General features: G+C 43.7%; 1 protein-coding gene across 1 annotated transcript in view; it reads right to left on the bottom strand.

Moving 5' to 3' along the window:
• EPDR1 (ependymin related 1) overlaps positions 1 to 12,164 on the bottom strand; it is a 48,783-nt gene extending 36,619 nt beyond the window's left edge. Inside the window, exon 1 of the mRNA XM_088478146.1 lies at positions 11,828 to 12,164. Coding sequence (XP_088334272.1) covers positions 11,828 to 12,096 — 269 coding nt within the window. The 5' untranslated portion in view covers positions 12,097 to 12,164. The remainder of the gene's footprint in view (positions 1 to 11,827) is intronic.
• Between the last annotated feature and the right edge of the window lie 8,972 nt (positions 12,165 to 21,136).

The raw sequence follows: 21,136 nt of genomic DNA, 5'->3' as shown, positions 1-21,136 counted from the left end.
TCTATGCGTTCCAGACTTCAGGCTGTAATTGCCTGCAAAGGATTTGCAACAAAGTATTAAAAAGTGAAAGTTAGATTTAGGATTGTTTAGTTTGTCCCATTACTTTTGGCCCCTTAAAAAGTGGGAGGCACATATAGAAACCGTTGTAATTACTACAGCGTTCACCTGATTTGGATGTAATTACCCTCAAATTAATTCTGAAAGTCTGCAGTTAAATCACATCTTGTTTGTTTCATTTCAAAGCCATTGTGGTGGTGAATAGAGGCGAAAATCTGAAAATTCTGTCAATGTCCCAATATTTATGGAGCTGACTGTAGATTTTTTTAGACACAAATACAATGGTGATAACTGTCATCGGTTGGTTTTTGTTTAGATCCGAAAATGACCTTTAGTAAATTTACTCCACGGTCTGGTTTCAGTAGTTATTGCTCCTCTTCAACCTTTAGAGAGGTGCAATGGTAAAAGCCAACCTACATTTTGTATTTGTCTATATGTAAGATGTTACAGTTCCTTGCTGTCCACTACTGGCCAAAAGTTTTAGGACACCAGCATTTTTTCAGTTTGATTCAAATATGAGCAATTCAAGTCCATTGAATAGCCTACAAAATTAAAACAATAAACTACTAGGATTAAAAATGTTTAGGTTCGTAAAAACTGACAAATAATATTAACATAGATTGTAAGCTTGTGAGCACAACCCTCTTAGCTCTTTGTCTGTCTGCTATGACCCAGTCTTGTTTTATTACTGTTTTGTTGCCAATTGTAAAGCACAAAGGAATATACTGGTGCAATATAAGTAAATGTAAATAATAATAATAGATTTCAGAGTTATAAAAAAAATTATTTTCAGGGAACTAGTAATGTGTGACATATGTTCTGTAGCAATGAAAATGAGGCTTGTCTGAGCCATGAAGCACTGCCACTGGACTATTGAAGACTTGAAGAATGTCTTGTAGACCAATGAATCAAAATTACAATTTTTGGTTAATCACACAGAGGTTATTTACGCTGAGTAGGCAAAAGGATGGTTCCTTAGTGTGTGGGGTTTATTTACTAAGCACTGACTGGCTTGTTGAAGCCGCCGCTTTCTGTTTTTTTTTAAGCCCAAAATGTAAAAGGACAATGCGAATTGCATAAAGAGACTTGCGCCCTGTACCAAAAGGCTGCAACAGCATTTTAAAGTACCATTTAAAACCCCCTGGTCTACACCTAGGGTTCAGCTTACACCAAGGTAATGAACCAAACATACCTCCAGGCTACTGGATGTCAGAACTACCTTAGAGGAAAACAAGACGGTAGACTTCAAAGGAATCGGTATGAAATACCGACTGGCCGACAAAAGCAGAGTTCCCGGCAGCGGAAGCCCGACAGCGCTGGAAATCCCGATCATCGCTAAGGTGAGTATAAACTAACCTAACCTAACCCCCTAACCCTCCTTAGGGGTGCCAAACCCTAACCTCCCCCCCAAGTGCCTAACCCTAATCCCCCCTCTAAGTGCCTAACCCTAACCCCCCCCTTCCCCGCTGCCTAAACCTGTCCCCTGGGGGGGTGCCTAACCCTAAGTCCCCCCAGGGGTGCCTAACCCTATCCCTCCCTCCCCCTAGCCTAACCCTAACCCTCCCGGGGGGTGCCTAACCCTAAGTCCCCCCCGGGTGCCCTAAACCTAACCCTCCCCCCTGCAGCTGTCCGCTCACGGCGCCCGGCATCCCTTCGATCGGGATGCCGGGCGCCTGTCTCCTGGCGTCGGGGAAATGACAGGCGTCTAGATATAGATGTCGGTATTAAGGCAGCCGGTTTCCGATTGTATACCACTTCAAATCAGCACAGTCATCATCAATCTGGTTTGGAATTAACTCCAAGGATGAAAGCAAAGCAACCAAGAAGTGCAACACATTTGTGGGAACTTCTGCAACAGTCTTGGGAAGAACACCAATATTTGATTTTGATTTCCATTGTAGAAAGAAGTGTTTGTGGATAAATCTGCAAAAGGTGGCTACTATGATGAGTGAATTATTTACATTAAATTATGTGAATCAAAGTGACACTATGGGCACGATTCTATTCTATTCTATGCGATGTGAATAGCGCCGGGAGATAGCTCCCTAAGCTATTCAATTATGCGCGGTGTTTAGTCGGAGAATGCCCATTTTCGCGACTAAACACCCTGTTTAAGGCGCGATAACGGGCATTCCCCCAACCTAACTTCCCAGCGCGATGCTGTTTTCCCGGCGCTAAGGGCAGAAAACAGCCTCGCGCCGGGACTTTTGTCGGATTTCTGCTCTCATCCCCGGGGGGTGCGAGAAGAAATCATAGTCGGACTTGGCAGTGCGGTGTATTGAATAGCTCCGGGAGCTCACTCCCGGCGCTATTCACATCGCATAGAATAGAATCGTGCCCTATGATTGTTTTATCTACAATTGTTTATTTGTTCTATACTTTAATATCAAAGTACATTGAGACATTAAACTGCTTACATTTCAAAAAAATTATAAAAAAGGGGTTGTTCTAAAACTTTTGACCAGTAGTTTATGTGTTCTATATTCCCATGTGCAAGGCGTCAAAGCACAAATGTGCCAAATAGATTCGCCGAGACACAACCTCCTAATAAAATGAAAATGTACCAACTGCAGGGGTAGAACTAGTGGTAGTGCAGCCAGTGCATTGTACCTGAGCAGACCACTCGCAAGGTCCGCCACTGACCAACTGAAACACTAAGGGGTATATTTGCTAAAGTGCAGGTTTTTAGAAGTGAATTTTCCTTAACATTTATTTAGCACCTTGTAGAAAGATAATACCTAGAATCTGATTGGATGCTATGGGCAACATCTCCACTTCTAAAAACATGCCCTTTAGTAAATATACCCCTAACAATAGCACCAATCCCTCTCACTAACTACAATCAGCGCAGTGGCAAATGCAGGATTTTCAAAGGGGGGTTTCCAAATACTAGGTTACACAACCAATGACAAAAAAACCTAAACACATACAGGCAGCACTCCTCGGGTACTCAATAATCCAAGATTGCTAATACATTTATTACATCTTTCATCAATGCCTTATCAAAAGAAATGGATGAATTGAATACATTTCGGGGGTGCCCTCTCGTTATTCAATGATAGCGAAAATACCATGTGCTTTTCAGCCCCTCCAAGAAAAAAAAAGGCCGCATTGAGTCCTCCATTGGAAACAGACACTAACACTGGCACAGACACACACGCACACACATACACACACACACAGACAAAGACTACACAGACACACACACACACAGACAAAGACTACACAGACACACACACACATTGACAGACACCCACTGACAAAGACTACACAGACACACACACACAGACACACACTGACAAAGACTACACAGACACACACACACTGACAGACACACACACTGGCACAGACTACACAGACACACACACACACTGACAAAGACTACACAGACACACAGTGACAAAGACTACACAGACACATACACACTGACAGACACACACACTGACAAAGACTACACAGACACACACACACAGTGACAGACACACACACTGGCACAGACACACACACTGACAGAGACTACACAGACACACACACTGACAGACACACACACTGGCACAGACACACACCCTGACAAAGACTACACACACACTGACAGACACACACTGACAAAGACTACAAAGACACACACTGACACTGACACACACCTCTCACTAGAAACAACAAATAAATACAGCTCTAGAATAATTTATTAAGGATCAACCCCCACCCTGCCAGCACCCCCGCCCACTCGCCTCGTCGGCACCCCCTTCCCAGTCCACCTCTCCAGCATACCGCACCCCACATGTGAAAAACAGACCTGCGGTGCGGCTCCAGGAGAGACTGCAGGCACGGCAATACGATCTCTGCCACCCGGCAGCAGCTCTCAGCCTCTTACAATGCTGATGCTGCCATGTGAAATGCCTAGGAAGGGCTGTGCGCCTCCTCTGCAGCTCCCCATACAGCCAGCACAGCATAACAGCAGGCACAGTTGCCTAAGCTTCAGCAGGAGCCTGAGCCTCTCTTTACAAAAAAAATAAAAAATAGTTCAGCTGCGCGGCGATGGAGCAGCTGGCAGGGGGGGTTTCTAGGTACTCAGAAACCCCCCCTGCGTGCGCGGGTGCAGCTATTTCACCAAAGATTTTTTTTCTTGGATGATTCTATAAAAACATTAAACATGAGAATATGAGATTAAGCTTGTCATTCTGTGATCAGAGAATAAAGTGGAAAAGACACTCCAAAAGGAAATACAAATATTTGTTTTGGCCTAAACATCTAGGACGCGTGACTGAAACATCTTTTAAAAGCAGTGTTCATATGAAGTTCCTAGGAACAGATCTAATATTTTCCTTATTACCCAACCATTCTGCCAGATTTCTATGGTAAAAGCATCAGATAGAATTTTGCTTTACAAGTATGAAATAACTTTTCTATACTGTGTAATAAATGTAAACTGTACATCAATCAGCTCCAGAGATATATTGTTGGTTTTACACATCCTAAACATTTAGGCAGCTGATCAAATGAGCAGATTTCAACACAATTGTGTCTTGCCTTCAACTGACTAATGTTATTTAATATCCCTTTTAGTGAATACTGAGTTTACATTAAAGTTTGTTGAAGTTATTGCTGATTTTGTGGTAAGCCTTTAACATAAACTACAAGCAGTATTTGCCAATGAGCAGTGCGTCATCTTTTGGAGTTGGTAGAGTTGGCCCAGCAGAAGGTTAGATAATTTTATTTGTGCTAATAATTTATTTCTCATACTAGTCTCAAATACTGTTTCTCACATTTGTGTTACTGGGCTGTATAGATTTTATGGAGTGAGAACTGACTCAAGAGCCTGTTACACTGAACTCTGGGCCTGATTCAGAGCCGGACGCTCTTTAAGAGCGCTCACTCTGAATCATGGCGGTTTTTTTTTTTTTGTTGCGGCCTCCTGGCCGCTCGCTAAGCTGTGGGTGATCACCCACAGCTTTTGCGAGCGGCCAGGTGATGATCGCGATGGTCGCGACCATCGTGGCTTGCGACGAGACACTTGTGGTAGGGTCTCGTCCGTCGCAAGCCCCAGAGATGGTGATGTCAGTGATGCCTCCCACAAACGGCAGACATTCCTTCGGGAACGCCTCCGTTTGTGTAGCCACCCCCCCTTCCCGCCTACAAAACGGGGAGAGCTGTCGATGAACATTAACAGCCGCCACTTTTGTAGTGAGTCCCGGAGCGAGAGAATTTCTCTCTCGCTCTGGGGCTTGCACATGCGTGTGCGTGCGCAGTACCCGACCATCGACCCACTTGCGAGCGCTATGCGCTCATGAGCGGGTCTGAATCAGGCCCTCTGTCCTAGATCATTATGTGCAGACCTCTTTTCCAATGTAGTTAATCAGAATGAGCTTATTTCTCAGCTTCATTTGCCCTACATGGATCTAATGTGCTCAATATTGCATGCCCTGGATAAATATGTAAGTATGAAAAGACTTCACATAGCCTCATAAAAAAAAAGTCTTTATTGACTTATATTTATAAAAACTACCAACATAGAAGTTTAAACATACTGAGGGATACTATAGGTGACAAGTGTAAATGTAAAACTGTGATTAAAATTTAGTAGTAAGGCACCGAGAGTCATCCCTTGTGTTTGTCCTCACACAATAAGATGATAGGGTCACTGTTCATGTTGGTGCAAAAATCTTATTAGTCAGTCCCATTACTATTTGAAGAACATAAGGGGCAATTAGATATAAACAGCCATTAGCCAGCTGCCTAGTGTTTTGGTGGGATTTGAGAGGCACCACAGAAGCACCCCATGCCACTGCTCTCCCTACGGTATGTAGTCGGGAAGCCGGCGGACCTAATCCCAACAGCCGGCTTCCCGACTGCTTAATCCCGGCGAGGGTTAAATGACAGGCATCTAAAATCTTGACGCCTGTCATTTTACCGAAGCCGGGAGACCGGCGCCTGGCATCCCGATTGAAGGGATGCCGGGCGCCGAGCGTGGATAGCCGTGGGGGGGGAGGGTTAGCTTTAGAGTTCCCGGTGGGACTTAGTGTTAGGCACCCCCCCGGGAGGTTAGGTTTAGGCTAGGGGAAGGGGGGTTAGGTTTAAGCACTTAGAGGGGGGGATTAGGGTTAGGCACTGGGGGGAAGGTTAGGGTTAGGCACCCCTAAGGGAGTGTTAGGGTTAGGGGAGGGAATTAGGTTAGTCAATACTTACCTTAGGGACGATCGGGATTTTCACCCATGTCGGGCAGCCGCTGTCGGGATTCCAACCGCCGGACTTGCATCCGGCGGTAAATCATACCGATTCCCTTCCTACACTGTGTCAGACATATCTTAGAGCAGGAGTGGCCTGTTAGGGATGGGCCTCAAAATCCGTTATATGTCAAAATTATCAGTATTCCAGCCCATGCTATGATATATCTTTCCCATCCCAAATGTCTCCTGCATTTGTTTTAGGCTGTCTTGTGATTATCTGAGAGAGTAGACGACACTAAGAATTTTTATTAAGAGCCCATTTATTAATTATTGAGTTTATGACTCGATAATTATAATTTCTTATTGCCGATATTCGCGGCAAAAAGAAATGAGATACGGCCCGGATATATGATTAACAACACCCAGGGACAGGGGCTAAGATAGGGGTCTGTCCTTGCGATGTGTAGAAGTAAAGTGATCACATTGGTGCTAGTGCACATGAGCAGTCTGCTGACCACGCATGTGGAAGTGGTGAGATACTTTTTGAGAAGTGTAGCCAATAGACTACATTGGCTAATGCCAACTTCAGATGGTGTTAGCTACCGGTAAATTCTACAAGAAACCAGCCCCCATAGGTTTTTATGAGGAATAATTTTGTGTTCGAAAATGGGGGATTTTGCAGGCAGTCTCCCATAGATACATTTGGGGACACTTAATATTGGTGATCTCCGCAATTGATAAGAAGCAGCCCTGTGCCGCTGACATGCTGTAGACAGCAGTTGCGTATGCACAGAATCTAATATTGATATTTAGACTTACCGAGTGTTTTGGGGATATTATTATGTATCACTTCAAATATTGCGAATCTGTATAGATCCAGAATATTGATACAGGACTACCAATTGGCCATCCCTACCGTCTGTAATACTGTGAAGTTACCTGAACAGAAGCGGACTACTCCAGCAGCTTCTGCTGTGCTCTGATTGGCTGAATAACTCAACCAATGGTCACTCAGCCAATCAGAGCAAAGACCCATCCCCTACCTACACTGTCTGAACCATGAAGGAAGCTGGAGGCAGCCCAGCAGGTATAGGGCATCACTCAGTGTATATGAGAATAGCCGTGACGTACTAAAGGAAAAATGCGGTAAAAACCCTGTTTTCTGGGTTTTTACCGCATTTTCATATGTACTAAGCCCCGGCCGCCCGATTTTTCATGCGGAGGATAATACCAGGTTTTTCTGGAGTTACCGAATAGGAGCCTATGGGCTTCTTACTGCATCCCGGTCCCCGCCCCCTCCGCCGTCGCCCACCACCTCTCACTGCCAGCCCCCCTCACCTCAGTCTCCTTTGTGCTGCTCATGGGTCCCCCGCCTCCTTCTCTTCTGCTTCTTCTGGGTGCAGGGAGAGGGAGGAGGAACCCGGGACTTCCTGCAAAGGTCACCAGCAGGAAGCTCCCGTGGCTAGGAGGGGGAGGAGACCCGCGGAGAACCCCTCACCCAGCGGCAGCAGCTTCACAAAGGGCAGTTCTTATCACAAGAGCTGTCCTCTGTGATACTAATCGCATATGTTAGTACATATGCGATTAGTGTCGGTGCGGTGTCTGGTGGGATGTACACTGCACGGTTAGTACATCCCGCCCAAAGTTTCATAGTTTTAGCGATGTGGAGGAAGCAGGAAGATGCTACACTTTGCCGCTTTGCTCTCCCCCAATGGGGTCATCCAGAGATGGAGATAGGAATTACAGCAGGTTGCCAGAAATGCCAGAAGGCCATTCTGGTCCTGTTGGGAGCTATGCTGTATGATATTCACAACTCATTATTTAAGCAGAGGAGCATTGTAATAAGTTAGAAATATGGTCCTCTACATCAGATTTTCTCAAACCTGGTCCTTCACTAACTGTGCAAGTTTTCCTCATCATCTAGCTGGAGCACAGGTGTGTTAATTGAGCAGAGGCCCCCATACATCTGCAACATTTTGGATTTCCCTTATTTGCCAATCCCGAACAAAATGTGATCAAGATCAGCAAATCAGAGCTTTTTATCAGGAAAAATGGCACCGTTTCCCCAACGGATCAGCATTCATCGATGGTTGCCGGTCAGTACGGCCGTTCCGGTCCGATCAGGGAATCAGGGAAACGGCTGGCAGATTTATAGGAGCTTTCACACAATAAATCTGCAGGTGGTATTAATTATTGTGAATACCTTAAAAATATGCACTGTTAGGGTTCCATGAGGACCAAAATTGAGAACCACTGCCCTACATAAATGGTAAGCCATCTCACAGGCTGTGTTTGAAAAATACCAGTTGGGAGCTGATTGGCTGGCACCTTATCACAGACTTATCACTTTTCACTCTGTCTCATAACACTGCTTAGTAAATAGACCCCTATATGAGAATGTAACCATTAAGTGGAATTTTCAAAAATGTTACACCAAAAATTGCTTGTTGAAAATGTAAAGGAGTATTTTCCCTTTCCTGGAACAACTGTAGCACTACCACTGCTGGAAACAAAATGCGTCACTGTTTGGTGAAAAAAAATATATTCATATTTCGCAATATAGTGATTTACAAATACAAATGTGCCCACATACATCTTACCTCCGTGCATTCCAAGTAGCGTTAATCATGAGTGAGCGAAGTGCGACTCTGTAGCGCAGAGCGTCTTTTCGTGTGACTTTTACCTTCAAATGCGTCTTTTTCACACAGCAATGGGAACAGGATGCACAAGTAGCTTCTGCTGATTAAAATTATATGTGGCATACCTATATTCTGTGTACATCTGCAGGTGTATCTGCATGCAAAAGACTACGTTAAGTGGTAGTGGCCTGTGCATCCTATTATCATCGCTAATAAGATGCATTTGAAGCGAAAAAGTTGCACCAAAAGATGTTTGGCGCTACAGAGTCACACCACAGCATGGCACGACTAGAAGGGCTGTTTAACGTGCAAGTAGGCTAGATGTATGTGGACACATCTGTACAACCCTTATCAGTGCACAACTGATTGAAAAAAGTGCAGAACTAAACATGTACAGGCAAGAAATTGAGGGCCTGATTCACTATGGATCGCTATTGCGATCATAGCTGCTATTACGCACGCAGTTAAACTGCGATAGTATGCTAATCCATTGCGATTGCTATGCCGTCGCACCACTACATAAGTCGCCCACTTTACTTTACACACATACATTAGCAAGACTGTGAAACCATCGGTACAATGGAGTACCATTGCAGCCTCACGCACACTTGCATACTATGAGGCCTCAGGCTGCATAAGGCATCGCAGTGGATAATTTATGCATGTCCCTGCAACGGCGTTGAAACGCACTTGTACGCCTGGGTTTCGCAGACCACCCCCCATCATCACCCACAAAAGGCGCTTCCTGTCAATCACTCTGCGATGGGTCTGCGCAGTCCCAATCGCAGTGGCTGGTTTGCGCACGTGCACTGCGATGCATACACATGTGCAGTACGCAACAATCGGCCGATTGCGTGCATATTAGCAACTGCGGTCCAAGCTGAATCAGGCCCTGAGACAATTTTTTTTTTTTCACAGTATCCATCATTAAGGCGTATGGCTCAATGAATCAGACATTTTGTTTGTCACACTTTTGAAAAATGAAGGTTAGAAAAAAATGCACCCCTTTAAACGTGTTAATGACAATTCGGACAATCTATCGTTATTAAATACACACATCACAGTTGTCTCTTATTTTAAGCATTTGCCTGGATGACAATATGTGCAATGATAAAAGTCAAATCAGTTGAAATAACCTGGAAAACCATATAACACAGCCTATTGGGATAAATAAGTAGAGGTTTAAGAAGCATTTCATACATAGGCCCGTATTCAATTTGAGGCGAAAAGACCGTATCCGCGAAACTTTTTCGCCGATGACGTCATTTTCGCCTGTTTTGACTTTCCTCCGTATTCAATTTGGAAGGCTTTCCGCCTCAATGTAATGTAATAGGCGGAAAAGTTTCGCCTATGAATAGCAGGCGGAAAAAAGTGCAGAATTGGGGTTTTGAGGTGCAACATTGTGGGAACCCCCGTGCAGCCTTCAGACAGTCCCCCAAAGGTAAACTGTATAAAAATAACACTTAAGAACACCCCAAAAAATTACTTTGAATTTGGGGGCGTAAAAAAAAATGTGGGAGACAAAGTTAAAAACTAGCGAACTTCACTCTTGGGGGGTCCCCAAGTATGCCCCAAGTGTTTTTTGATTGCAGATACTTGCGGCAGGTGGATTTTTCACGCTTTTTTCAACTTTACTTTAGCAACTTTTAAATACGCTGGCCCCCATTTTCATGTACCCCAAATTTGCTGGGATAAGTTATTTTCTGCAAAAAAACCTCCTAAATACTATTCTGCACCACTTATTCAAAAATGCTATTTAGCAGCTATTGAGCCTATTTAAAAACACCAAATACCTTCAGCAAGCCAAATCGGGGGGTACCATAGCTAACCCCCATGTCAGAGCATCTTTTGGGGGGTCTCAGGCTGATTTCCCTAAATCTGACAGTACTTTCCGCTTGTTTAAGATTCGCCGGGTCCCATTTTCGCGTACTTTCAAATTGAATACGTGATACGTGGTAAATCGGGCACACGCGCGATACTTTTCCGCATACAAAACAGGCAATGTAGGCGAAAAGTCAGGGAGGTGGAAAAGTATATTGCGGGTCCGCTCAAATTGAATACGGCTCATAATGTCCTCAAATTCTATAGACACTTCGTTCTTATTTATCGCTTAGTAGAGGTGCCCTGTCCCATCAAAATGCAAAAATCCTGATATACCCACTGAAGAACACTTCTTTATACCTTATTATGCATCTATATTACATTATTATTTTATACTGTGTATATATCTTCACTATATGTTTAGTTGCAAATTATAACTTTTGCTAATATGGATTGGGGCAATTTATTTTTGTAGTTTTACAACTCATGCTCTGAGCATCCATCTCTTCAGAGATAAAGTGATCTGATTAGCAGCACATCAGTAAACTGTGCGCAGTCACGTGCCAGTCAGTCTTCCTGTCTTTAGTATGGTTTAATAGGAATTTAGATATAGTGACGTCCAATCACCATTTTACTGCATTTGTCAAATGACAGAAGATTATGTCCATTATAATATTCCTACCTTCCATCAGCATCATAAGACTATTATTGCAAAAAATAAAGACTTCAATCCTCAGAAGTACATACATACTAGTGTACATTAAAGAGCTGCAATATGTAGCCTGTTGTTATGCTAGTTTACCCTCCTCCTAGTTTCAAACTACCATCACTAAAGCATTATTACAAAAGATGAGGCCTATCATGTTAGCCACATAGATCAGCTACTTTTTATGTGATTCCAAATGTGAGACACATACAACACATGATATACGAAATAAGTAACATATGTAAATACCAGACTCTGATTCAGAATAGTTAAATAACGGTCCTGGAAAACATGATTACTAGCTGTGCAATTAACATAAATGTCATGTGAGAGACCGTGTGAGGATATAACAGACAGTCACACCATTAGCTACACTGACTAGTGACTACGGTAGGACTCCCCCTGCTGGGAGATGATGCATGTCTGATACAACCTACCTCTTACAAGGCACCAGGCTCTTTCTGTCCTCCAAAATCCGTATTCGCTGTAGTTTGGCATCATAAGTGACATTGGCCCTGGTGTTTTTACCAGTGTTATGATCGTACACTACTGTCCTGCCCTCCCACTGCAGAGGTGCATGGCATGGGGTCACGGGGACTGATGTGATAATACCTCTAGAATTTGCATGACTTGTGACAATGTGCAGAAAAAGACCCAGGAATATGACTCTGCAGAAAGCTTGCACTTGTCCTGTCTCCATCATCATCACCTCTCCCAGCAGCCTGTACCCTGCCCCCTCCCTTTTCCTCTCTGCTCTGTGCTTAGTGTGCTATCTGCAGGAGGAGGAGCACACAGTGAGAGCAGTGATGTAATACCCCCTGATTAGAGCTTAGCAGAGAACAGAACAGAGCACGAATTGTAACATTCAGAGCATGAATTGCATACAATTACTACAAGTGATAGCAAATAAAAATATTTCATTTACATAAATTATAGGGCACAGTTTATGAAGCAAATTGTTTTGCCTAGATAAAAAGCATTCAATCATCATTTATAAAATACAGGAAATATAAATTATATATATACATATATCTTAGAAACATAGAACAGGAAATATAAATTATATATATATATATATATTAAGGATGAGTGGGTTCGGATTTCTGAAATCCGAACCCCCCCGAGCCCCCCGATCCGAGTCGGGAACCGAGTCCGGCTCGGCAGGGGTGACTCTAGGGGTCCGAGCGCCCCTGGCAAGTAAGGGACTGGTCCCCCCCCTTGTCAGTTAGTAAACAGATATAGATATACTGTACCTTGCACTGCACATACATAGCACACATACTGTACATAGCACACCACACACATATAGTGTACACACATACCTGGCACTGCACATACATATACATAGCACACACACACATTGTACACACATACCTGACACTGCACATACATAGCACACATACTATACATGGCACACTACACACATATAGTGTACACACATACCTAGCAATGCGCTTACATATACATAGCACACACACACATTGTACACACATACCTAGCACTGCGCATACATATACATAGCACACACACACATTGTACACACATACCTAGCACTGCACCTACATATACATAGCACACACACACATTGTACACACATACCTAGCACTGCACCTACATGTACATAGCACACACACATTGTACACACATACCTAGCACTGCACCTACATATACATAGCACACACACACACACACACACATTGTACACACATACCTAGCACTGCACCTACATATACATAGCACACACACACATTGTACACACATACCTAGCACTGCACCTACATATACATAGCACACACACACACATTGTACACACATACCTAGCACTGCACCTACATATACATAGCACACACACACACACATTGTACACACATACCTAGCACTGCACCTACATGTACATAGCACACACACACACATTGTAGACACATACCTAGCACTGCACCTACATGTACATAGCACACTTAAAGTACATGGCACACCACACACACACACACAATCACGTACCTTGGGCTGAGAGGAGGAAATCGGCAGCAGCAGCACTACATACTGTGAGGAGGGAGAGGGAGCAGCTGTGGCTGAGCATGCGCAGCAGCTCCCCAGCTCCCTCTGATATTCTGAGCTCTCCGTAGCTGTGATTGCGGCAGCGTTTGCCGCTTGTATTGAGATGGAGACACAGCTGTCTCCATCTAAAAAAAAAAAGAATTGGACTCATCAGGGGGAAGTTTTAGCTGCGAATGGCATTTGCCAGGGGCATCGGCCGGTGGGGGGCCCCCACCGGCGCCCCCCACCGGACTGCGCCCCTGGCAAGTGCCATCCTTGCCAATAGGAAGATACGCCCCTGCGGCTCGGGTTCTCCCGCCTGACTCAGAACTGAAATCGAGCAAAATGTCATCATCCCACCGTCCGGATCTCGCGGGTTTTGAATTCTATAAAAGGTCCCCCGTCGGCGCCATTTCTCACTCCGGCTGTGGACAGTGAAGAGGGAGGGTGGGAGCTAGGGCTGGCTGGGCTGTCCTGTGCTGCTGTCATAGGGGCTGGCTGGGCTGGTCTGTGCTGCTGTTGTCCATAGGGGCTGTGTCCACTCCTCCAAAGTCCATAGGGGCTGGCTGGGCTATGTTGTGCTGCTGTTGTCCATAGGGGCTGTCTGGACTGTGTTGTCCTGCTGTTGTCCATAGGGGCCGGCTAGGCTGTGTTGTGCAGTCAGTTGTCCATAGGGGTTGTGTCCACTCCAATGTCTATAGGGGCTGGCTGGGCTGTGTTGTGCAGTGTCCCATGAAGGCTGTAGTCCTAAAGGGGTGCTGTAGTGTTATCCAGGGGGTGATTTGTCCATCAGGGGTGCTCCCCCCAAGTGCAAAAAAAACACATTTATTTCTGTGTGTATTGTGTGCACGATAGCTGCATGTGCATCAACAAAGGAGCAGCGCCAAGCGTGCGCCTGTGTCATACATAAAGGGCCTGCTGGCTCATCTCTTAAAGGGTGGTGTAACCCCCAAAGTGCACTCCAACAAAAAAAAAATTCTTCTTTTCTATGTTTGTGAATTGTGTTTGCTGTAGCCGCACGTCCATCAACAAAGGAGCAGCGCCAATCGTGCGCCTGTGTCATAAGTAAAGGGCCCGCTGGCTCGTCTGTTAAAGGGTGGAGTAACACCAAAGTACACAAAAAATAAAAACAATTTATTTTTCTGTCTTTGTGACTTGTGTGCGCCTTAGCAGCACGTGCATCAACAAAGTAGAAGCGCAAAGCGTGCACCTGTGTCATAAGTCAAGGGCCGGCTGGTCTGTTGAAGGGTGGTGCAAACCCCAAAGTGTACAAAAAAATAAAAAATAAATATTTTTCTATTTGTGTACACCTCAGCCGCACGTGCATCAACAAAGTAGCAGCACCAAGCGTGCACCTGTGTCATAAGTCAAGGGCCGGTTTGGACATCTGGTCCGGACTGAAGGACCTGCCAACAATTTCTGACATGTCTACTGTCACTGCATATGATACTGTCACCATTGACAGAATTTTGGAGGATTACATTGGTGACAGCATCCAAGTTAGCATGTCAGACTGTACTGTCCTGTACTGGTAGGAAAAAGAGGAAATTTGGAGGCCCCTGTACAAACTGGCTCTATTTTATCTAAGTTGCCCCCCCTCCAGTGTGTACTCCGAAAGAGTTTTTAGTGCAGCCGGGAACCTTGCCAGTGAAAGGCGTAGGAGGTTGCTTTCACAAAATGTGGAGAAGATGATGTTCATCAAAATGAATTATCAATTCTTCCAGGAAGACCAGCCTCCAGAAAGTACAGAGGGACCTGTGGTGGTGGATTCCAGCTGGGACTAATTAATACTTTGTGAGGATGAGGATGTACACAACACTGAAGAGGGTGAGGAATCGGTGGATGAGGAGGATAAGGACGACATCTTGTCTCCATAGAGCCAGTTTGTGCAGGGACAGATTAATTGCCAGCTTGATTTGTGGGGGCCCAAATGAACCAATCATTTCAGCCACAGTCGTATGGCAGACCCTGGTGCTGAAATGATTGGTTTATTAAAGTGTGCATGTCCTGTTTATACAACATAAGGGTGGGTGGGAGGGCCCAAGGACAATTCCATCTTGCACCTCTTTTTTTTCTTTGCATTATGTACTATTTGGAGCCTAGTTTTTCAAACTGCCATCCTGTCTGCCACTGCAGTGTCACTCCTAGATGGGCCACGTGTTTGTGTCGCCCACTTGTGTAGCTTAGCATAGTCATCCAGCTACCTTGGTGCAACCTTTTGGCCTAAAAACAATATTGTGAGGTATGAGGTGTTCAGAATAGACTGGAAATGAGTGGAAATTATGAGGAAGTCCCCTGAGGAAGTCCAAAGGACGAAACGCGTTGGGAACTGCCAGCCTCTCTCAGACAGACTTGACACCACCTCACAGATAAGCTATTTCCTTTTTCAATTTTGTGTTAACTTGTCCTATACTTTGTCTATTACCCTATTTATGTAATAAAGTCCCCCTGTTTAAGTACACCAGTGCTGATGATGGTTATTTATCTCATTTGAAGACCATCACCACTTTATGTGGGTACTTTTGGGGCTGAAAAATAAGGAAGAAACCTGGATAAAGTTACCAAGGTTAACACTATATGCATCTACACAAGAATTTATCGAGTACGCATTACCATTTATTATGAGACTCACTATTCTGAAAATACTACACTATATTATTTTTCTTCTTCACCTGGCTCTGCCAAGAGCCTCTTCTTATCAAGGTCCTATTTGGCACCAGTAACCCGGGTCCAGCTTTGTTTATTCCATCGACCGACAAGATTTACAGATAAGCCTTAAAGAATTATCTTTTGGTATGCACATTATTATTTGAGCACGGGCACAATTATTTTTTAATTTATCACACTATTTGGCGCTTGTCCTTTCCACCCCATTTTCCAGATCACTATTTCGTCTGACTGCCATACAGACCTACGGAAGGGACTGCTGCCTCCTCTTATTTGAAGGATTCAAGTGGTCGATTAACTATTCATATGTATGACACCTGCACTTTAATGTCACAATCAGGCTAATACACTGTGCGCGATCCAAGAACTACTATTCCCATATATATATATATATATATATATATATATAATGAGGGGCGCTCACCCGATTTTCAGCACATAAGGACTATCCTCAGGGGGTACAGCAATACACCGTGTGCAACAATAATCAACCAGTTCAACCAGTATAGGATCCCTAAGGACTGGTTAATTATTGTTGCACATGGTGTATTGCTGTACCTCCTGAGGATGGTCCTTATAGGACCGAAACTTCGAGACTGGTTTTATCTATTATCATGGATTATGTGAGAATAAAAAATTTTGATATTTCTTATGTGCTGAAAATCTGGTGAGCGCCCCTTATTTTTTGTATATTTTTGGACTCCTCATATGGACGTCATGGGTGACACCAAAGGACAGTATTAATGCTGATGATGTGAGTGCGGTCGTTGGATATTATATATATATATATATATATATATATATTTATGTATAGGTATGGATCATTAGGGCTGCAATAAAAAGGTAGACAATGTTTAGGTAGACAATACAAGTAAAAGTGCGTATCCACTAGCAGATAATGGAACAACAGTATGACTACAACATTGTAATCGTACAGTGGTTCCTCTTCCCCTGTAGTGCCTACACTGAACGATATCCCTGAACATGGTCAACTCCCTCATCCCTGAACTTGTCGTTAAAGGCAGATTGACCAGCATGTTCAGGCGATGATTGATGTCGAAAACGAGCAGTGGGAGTGCGCATCGCTGGTCGTCTTTGACATATTCATGGCCTATTCATGCACGATTAATGAGCGATTGAACGATAGTGTTATCGTTCAATCACTCATTTTAATCGGCAAGTGGATACGTGGCTTTAGACAGGCATAGCTTGACAGGTCTGGAGGTCGACACGCTAAAGGTCGACTAGTAAGATGGTCGACAGGGACAGAAGGTCATTAGGTCAACCATTTCTGTGTCAACCTACTGACCCTATCGACCTTCTGTCCCTGTCGACCTTCTTACTAATCGACCTTTAGTGTGTCGACCTCCAGACCCTGTTGACCTTTTTACTGTAGACCTAAAAACGGATAATATATATACATATATATATATATATATATATATATATATCCCATTTCACTGTAATTTCTAGCATGGTAATGTAATCTGTAGTATTTTCCAGAGCTAACATAAATAAGCCATATGTTCAGGTCATTAAGAACATGTCAGTAAAACAAAAAATAAATATAACAGGGCACACTTATTATAAACAAAGTTATATGCATCTAAAAAATGGGAGCATGTTATTTAAAAAAAAAAAATGTCTCTCACTGATACTTGTAATACACAAGTGATACATTTCAATAGCACACTCACATGTTATTAACATGTAAATATATATATATATATTGTCTGAAATTCTAGAAAAGCTTTTAAGATAGTATTTTCACCGTTTGACATAATAGGTTTTTTTATCATTGTATTGTACTATAAAGAGCAAGTATTTGGGTATTACATAATAACACTTGATATTAGGTGATATTTGTAATTGATTAATCAACAATACTGTATGCATTGAGTTTTTATGCGTGTTTCATAATGTATGTATGTCTGTATGTGTGAATTTCTTTCTTTCTACCCTGATAATCTGTGACATGCTACTGTATGGCAACAATGTCAGCCGCAAGCAACAGTTCACTGGTTGTAGCCTTTTTGCCTACGACTGGGTTTTTAAATTGTAGTATGGTTCTGATTCAGAGTTGGTTGCTAATACAGCCGCACTAGCAGCCGACCTCGCAATAGCGGTTGCAAGAATATGTAATTGCTGATCTCAGCCTTTCTTTTGTGCTCCACAGTGCGATGGAGTGTATGAGCAGAAAGACGCCCACTTACAGGCTGTGTGGTCTGTGCATTTGCGATGGAGATTATAAACCCTTCAACGTCAACGCAACATCGACATTTGTGGTAGCAGAGTCCACGCTAAATACTCTCCCTGAATCCAACTAAGCATGGCCTCTGAAGCATTGGATTTGTGATTGGGACTGCAGCAGCATTCCCAGACACTCCCATAACATTCCTATGAAATGGCCCCTTTTTGCGATTACTTTAGATCACCTCCCAGTCTTCACCCTGAAACGCCCACGGATCGCAAACCCCTTCTCAAGTATTAGCAATGCCATTTGTAATTGCAAACACCATCAGACACTAGGGTTTGCGCGTGCGCACCATGGGACTTGCTGGACTTTTCACACATGTGCAGTAGCAAAACATAGGCCAACTGGCTCTATGTTAGTACTGTAAAGTGCCGTCGACCTCAGTACACTCTAATAGGGGAATTCAATATGGAGCGATAAGTCCGTTTTTTGTGTTAATATCGCACCTATGAAGTCATTATCGCAGGTTTTAGTTTTTCACTGTATTCAATTTCAAAGACTTTTCGAAGGTTCGAAAAGTCTTTGAAAAAAAACAGGAATAACTTTTCACCACTGAATAGGTGGCGAAAAAAAGTGCAGAATTGGGGTTTACGGGTGCAGGCTTAAAAAAAAATAGCCTGCACCTCTGGGAATGACATTTTAAAAAGAACTGTGTCAAAAAGAATTAAAAAAAAAATAGGGACACCCCAACAAATTAATTTCAAAATTGGGGTGAAAATGTTTTTTAAAAAAAAAGTGTTTAAAAATAGGGAAATAGGTTCAGGGCTATTCTGCAAGTATGCGGCAGGTGTATTCTAGAATAGGCTATTAGCGGCAGGTGCATAGATGCAGAATTTTTAAAAACTTACTTTAGGGACATAAAAATATGCTAGTATCCATTTTCATGTACCCCAAATTTGATGGGACCACTTAAAAAACAAAAAAAATAACCTAAGTGCTCTTCTGCAACACTTCTTCAATGTCGGGAAAAAAACACGTGCTGCGGCTATTTAAATCCCCGACTTTCATTTGCAGGCTAAAATGGGGGTACCCATAGTGATCCCCAATGTTTTTACAGCTTTAGGATGGTCCTACAATTTTTTTAAGGAAAATATCGTAATTTAGCGCAAATCCCACTTCGCAGGCTCCCGTTTTCGTAGGTTTCATATTGAATATCGGGATAAGCGGGCATGCGCCCGATACTTTATCCTAGGTAAAAGCTCCGATATGAAACGTAAACTTCGATAGCGAAGTTTACATTTCATATTGAATACCCCTCTAAGAGGGGTATTTCCCTATTTTTAAACACTTTTTTCCCATTTTTTTTTTTCACCCCAATTTTTAAATTAATTTTTTGGGGTGTCCCTATTTTTATTTTTTATTTTTTTTGACACAGTTCTTTTTAAAATGTCATTCCCAGGGGTGCAGGCTATTTTTTTTTAAGCCTGCTCCCCTAAACCCCAATTCTGCACTTTTTTTCGCCACCTATTCAGTGGTGAAAAGTCATCCCCGTTTTTTTTCTAAGACTTTTCGAACCTGCGAAAAGTCTTTGATATTGAATACAGTGTAAAACTAAAACCTGCTATAATGACATCATAGGTGCGATATTAACGCAAAAAACTGACTTATCGCTCTATATTGAATTCCCCTATAAGTGGTAGGAGCATACTGAAATAATCATGTCATGATGCACTTGCCACTAAATATGACCCTGCCGAGAACAAGTTCCCACCGGTACCTGTTCCGGGACAGGGTCTCAGCTGCTGTGGCTCTATGTTTATTATTATTATTATTATTATTATTATTATCAATCAAGTAGAAATGTGCCACATCATTGAGTTTGTGAAAGATTCTGAGCAACATTTCAAAATTCCTGAGCCCTCTTCTGTTGTTTGATGCTTTTTTATTTATTTTCAGACACCTTGTGAGTTGCATTTACACCTGTCAATATAAAATAAACCTGTTTGATCTTGTTACCCTGCCCTCCTCTTTGTCGGACCATTCTCCACGGTTTCTGATTCTGCATCACTCCATATGGAGTAGGTAATAGTTAGACATCGGCAACCTGTGGGCTCCCGGATGGGAAACCAATGCAGTAGGGGTATTCAACATCCGGCTCTTAAGCTGCTGTGGAACTATACATCGCAGCATGCCCTGCCACAGTTTTAGCATGCCCCAATGGGAAAACTGGCAGTGCATGCTTTCATGTGTAGTTTCAAATCAGCTGGATGGCCACTTGTTGAATACCCCTGCCATACAGCCTTACAGCAATTCCTTGTGAAGACCGGGGAAATCTATTAGACTCCAACCTTATCACTGTCTCATGACAGTGGGCCTGATTCAGACCCGGTCTCAAGTGCTGAGCGCTCGCAACCGGGTTGATGGTGGCCCACAGTGCATACGCACGACGGAGCCGGCTCCGTCGTGCGCATGCGCGAGACCCGGCTAGCGATGGGCAATCCGTCGCTCCGGGTCTCGCACCAAAGGGGCTGAGTTGTCGATGTTGAGTGACAGCTCGCCCACTTTGGTGGGCAGGCCGGGGGGGTGGCTGCCCAAACGGAGGCGTTCCCGAGGGAACGCTTGCCGTTTGGGGGCGGCCCCACTGAAATCACGAGTGATGTCAGTGGAGAGCTTCCGACTCTGTTAGAACTGAAAGCTCTCTGGGGCTTGCGATGAATGGGACCCTACCACAAGGGTCTCGTCGCAAGCCCGATGATCGCGATGGTCTTGACCATCGCGACCATCATCATGGCCGCTCGCTATAGCTGTGGGTGGTCACCCACAACTATGCGATCGGCCAAGAGGCCGC

The sequence above is a fragment of the Taudactylus pleione genome, unplaced genomic scaffold (genome assembly GCF_031769625.1).
Source record: "Taudactylus pleione unplaced genomic scaffold, aTauple2 ptg000208l, whole genome shotgun sequence".
NCBI lineage: Eukaryota > Metazoa > Chordata > Amphibia > Anura > Myobatrachidae > Taudactylus > Taudactylus pleione.
The sequence above is the reverse complement of the archived record's forward strand: the minus strand, read 5'-3'. Positions and strand labels throughout refer to the sequence as shown.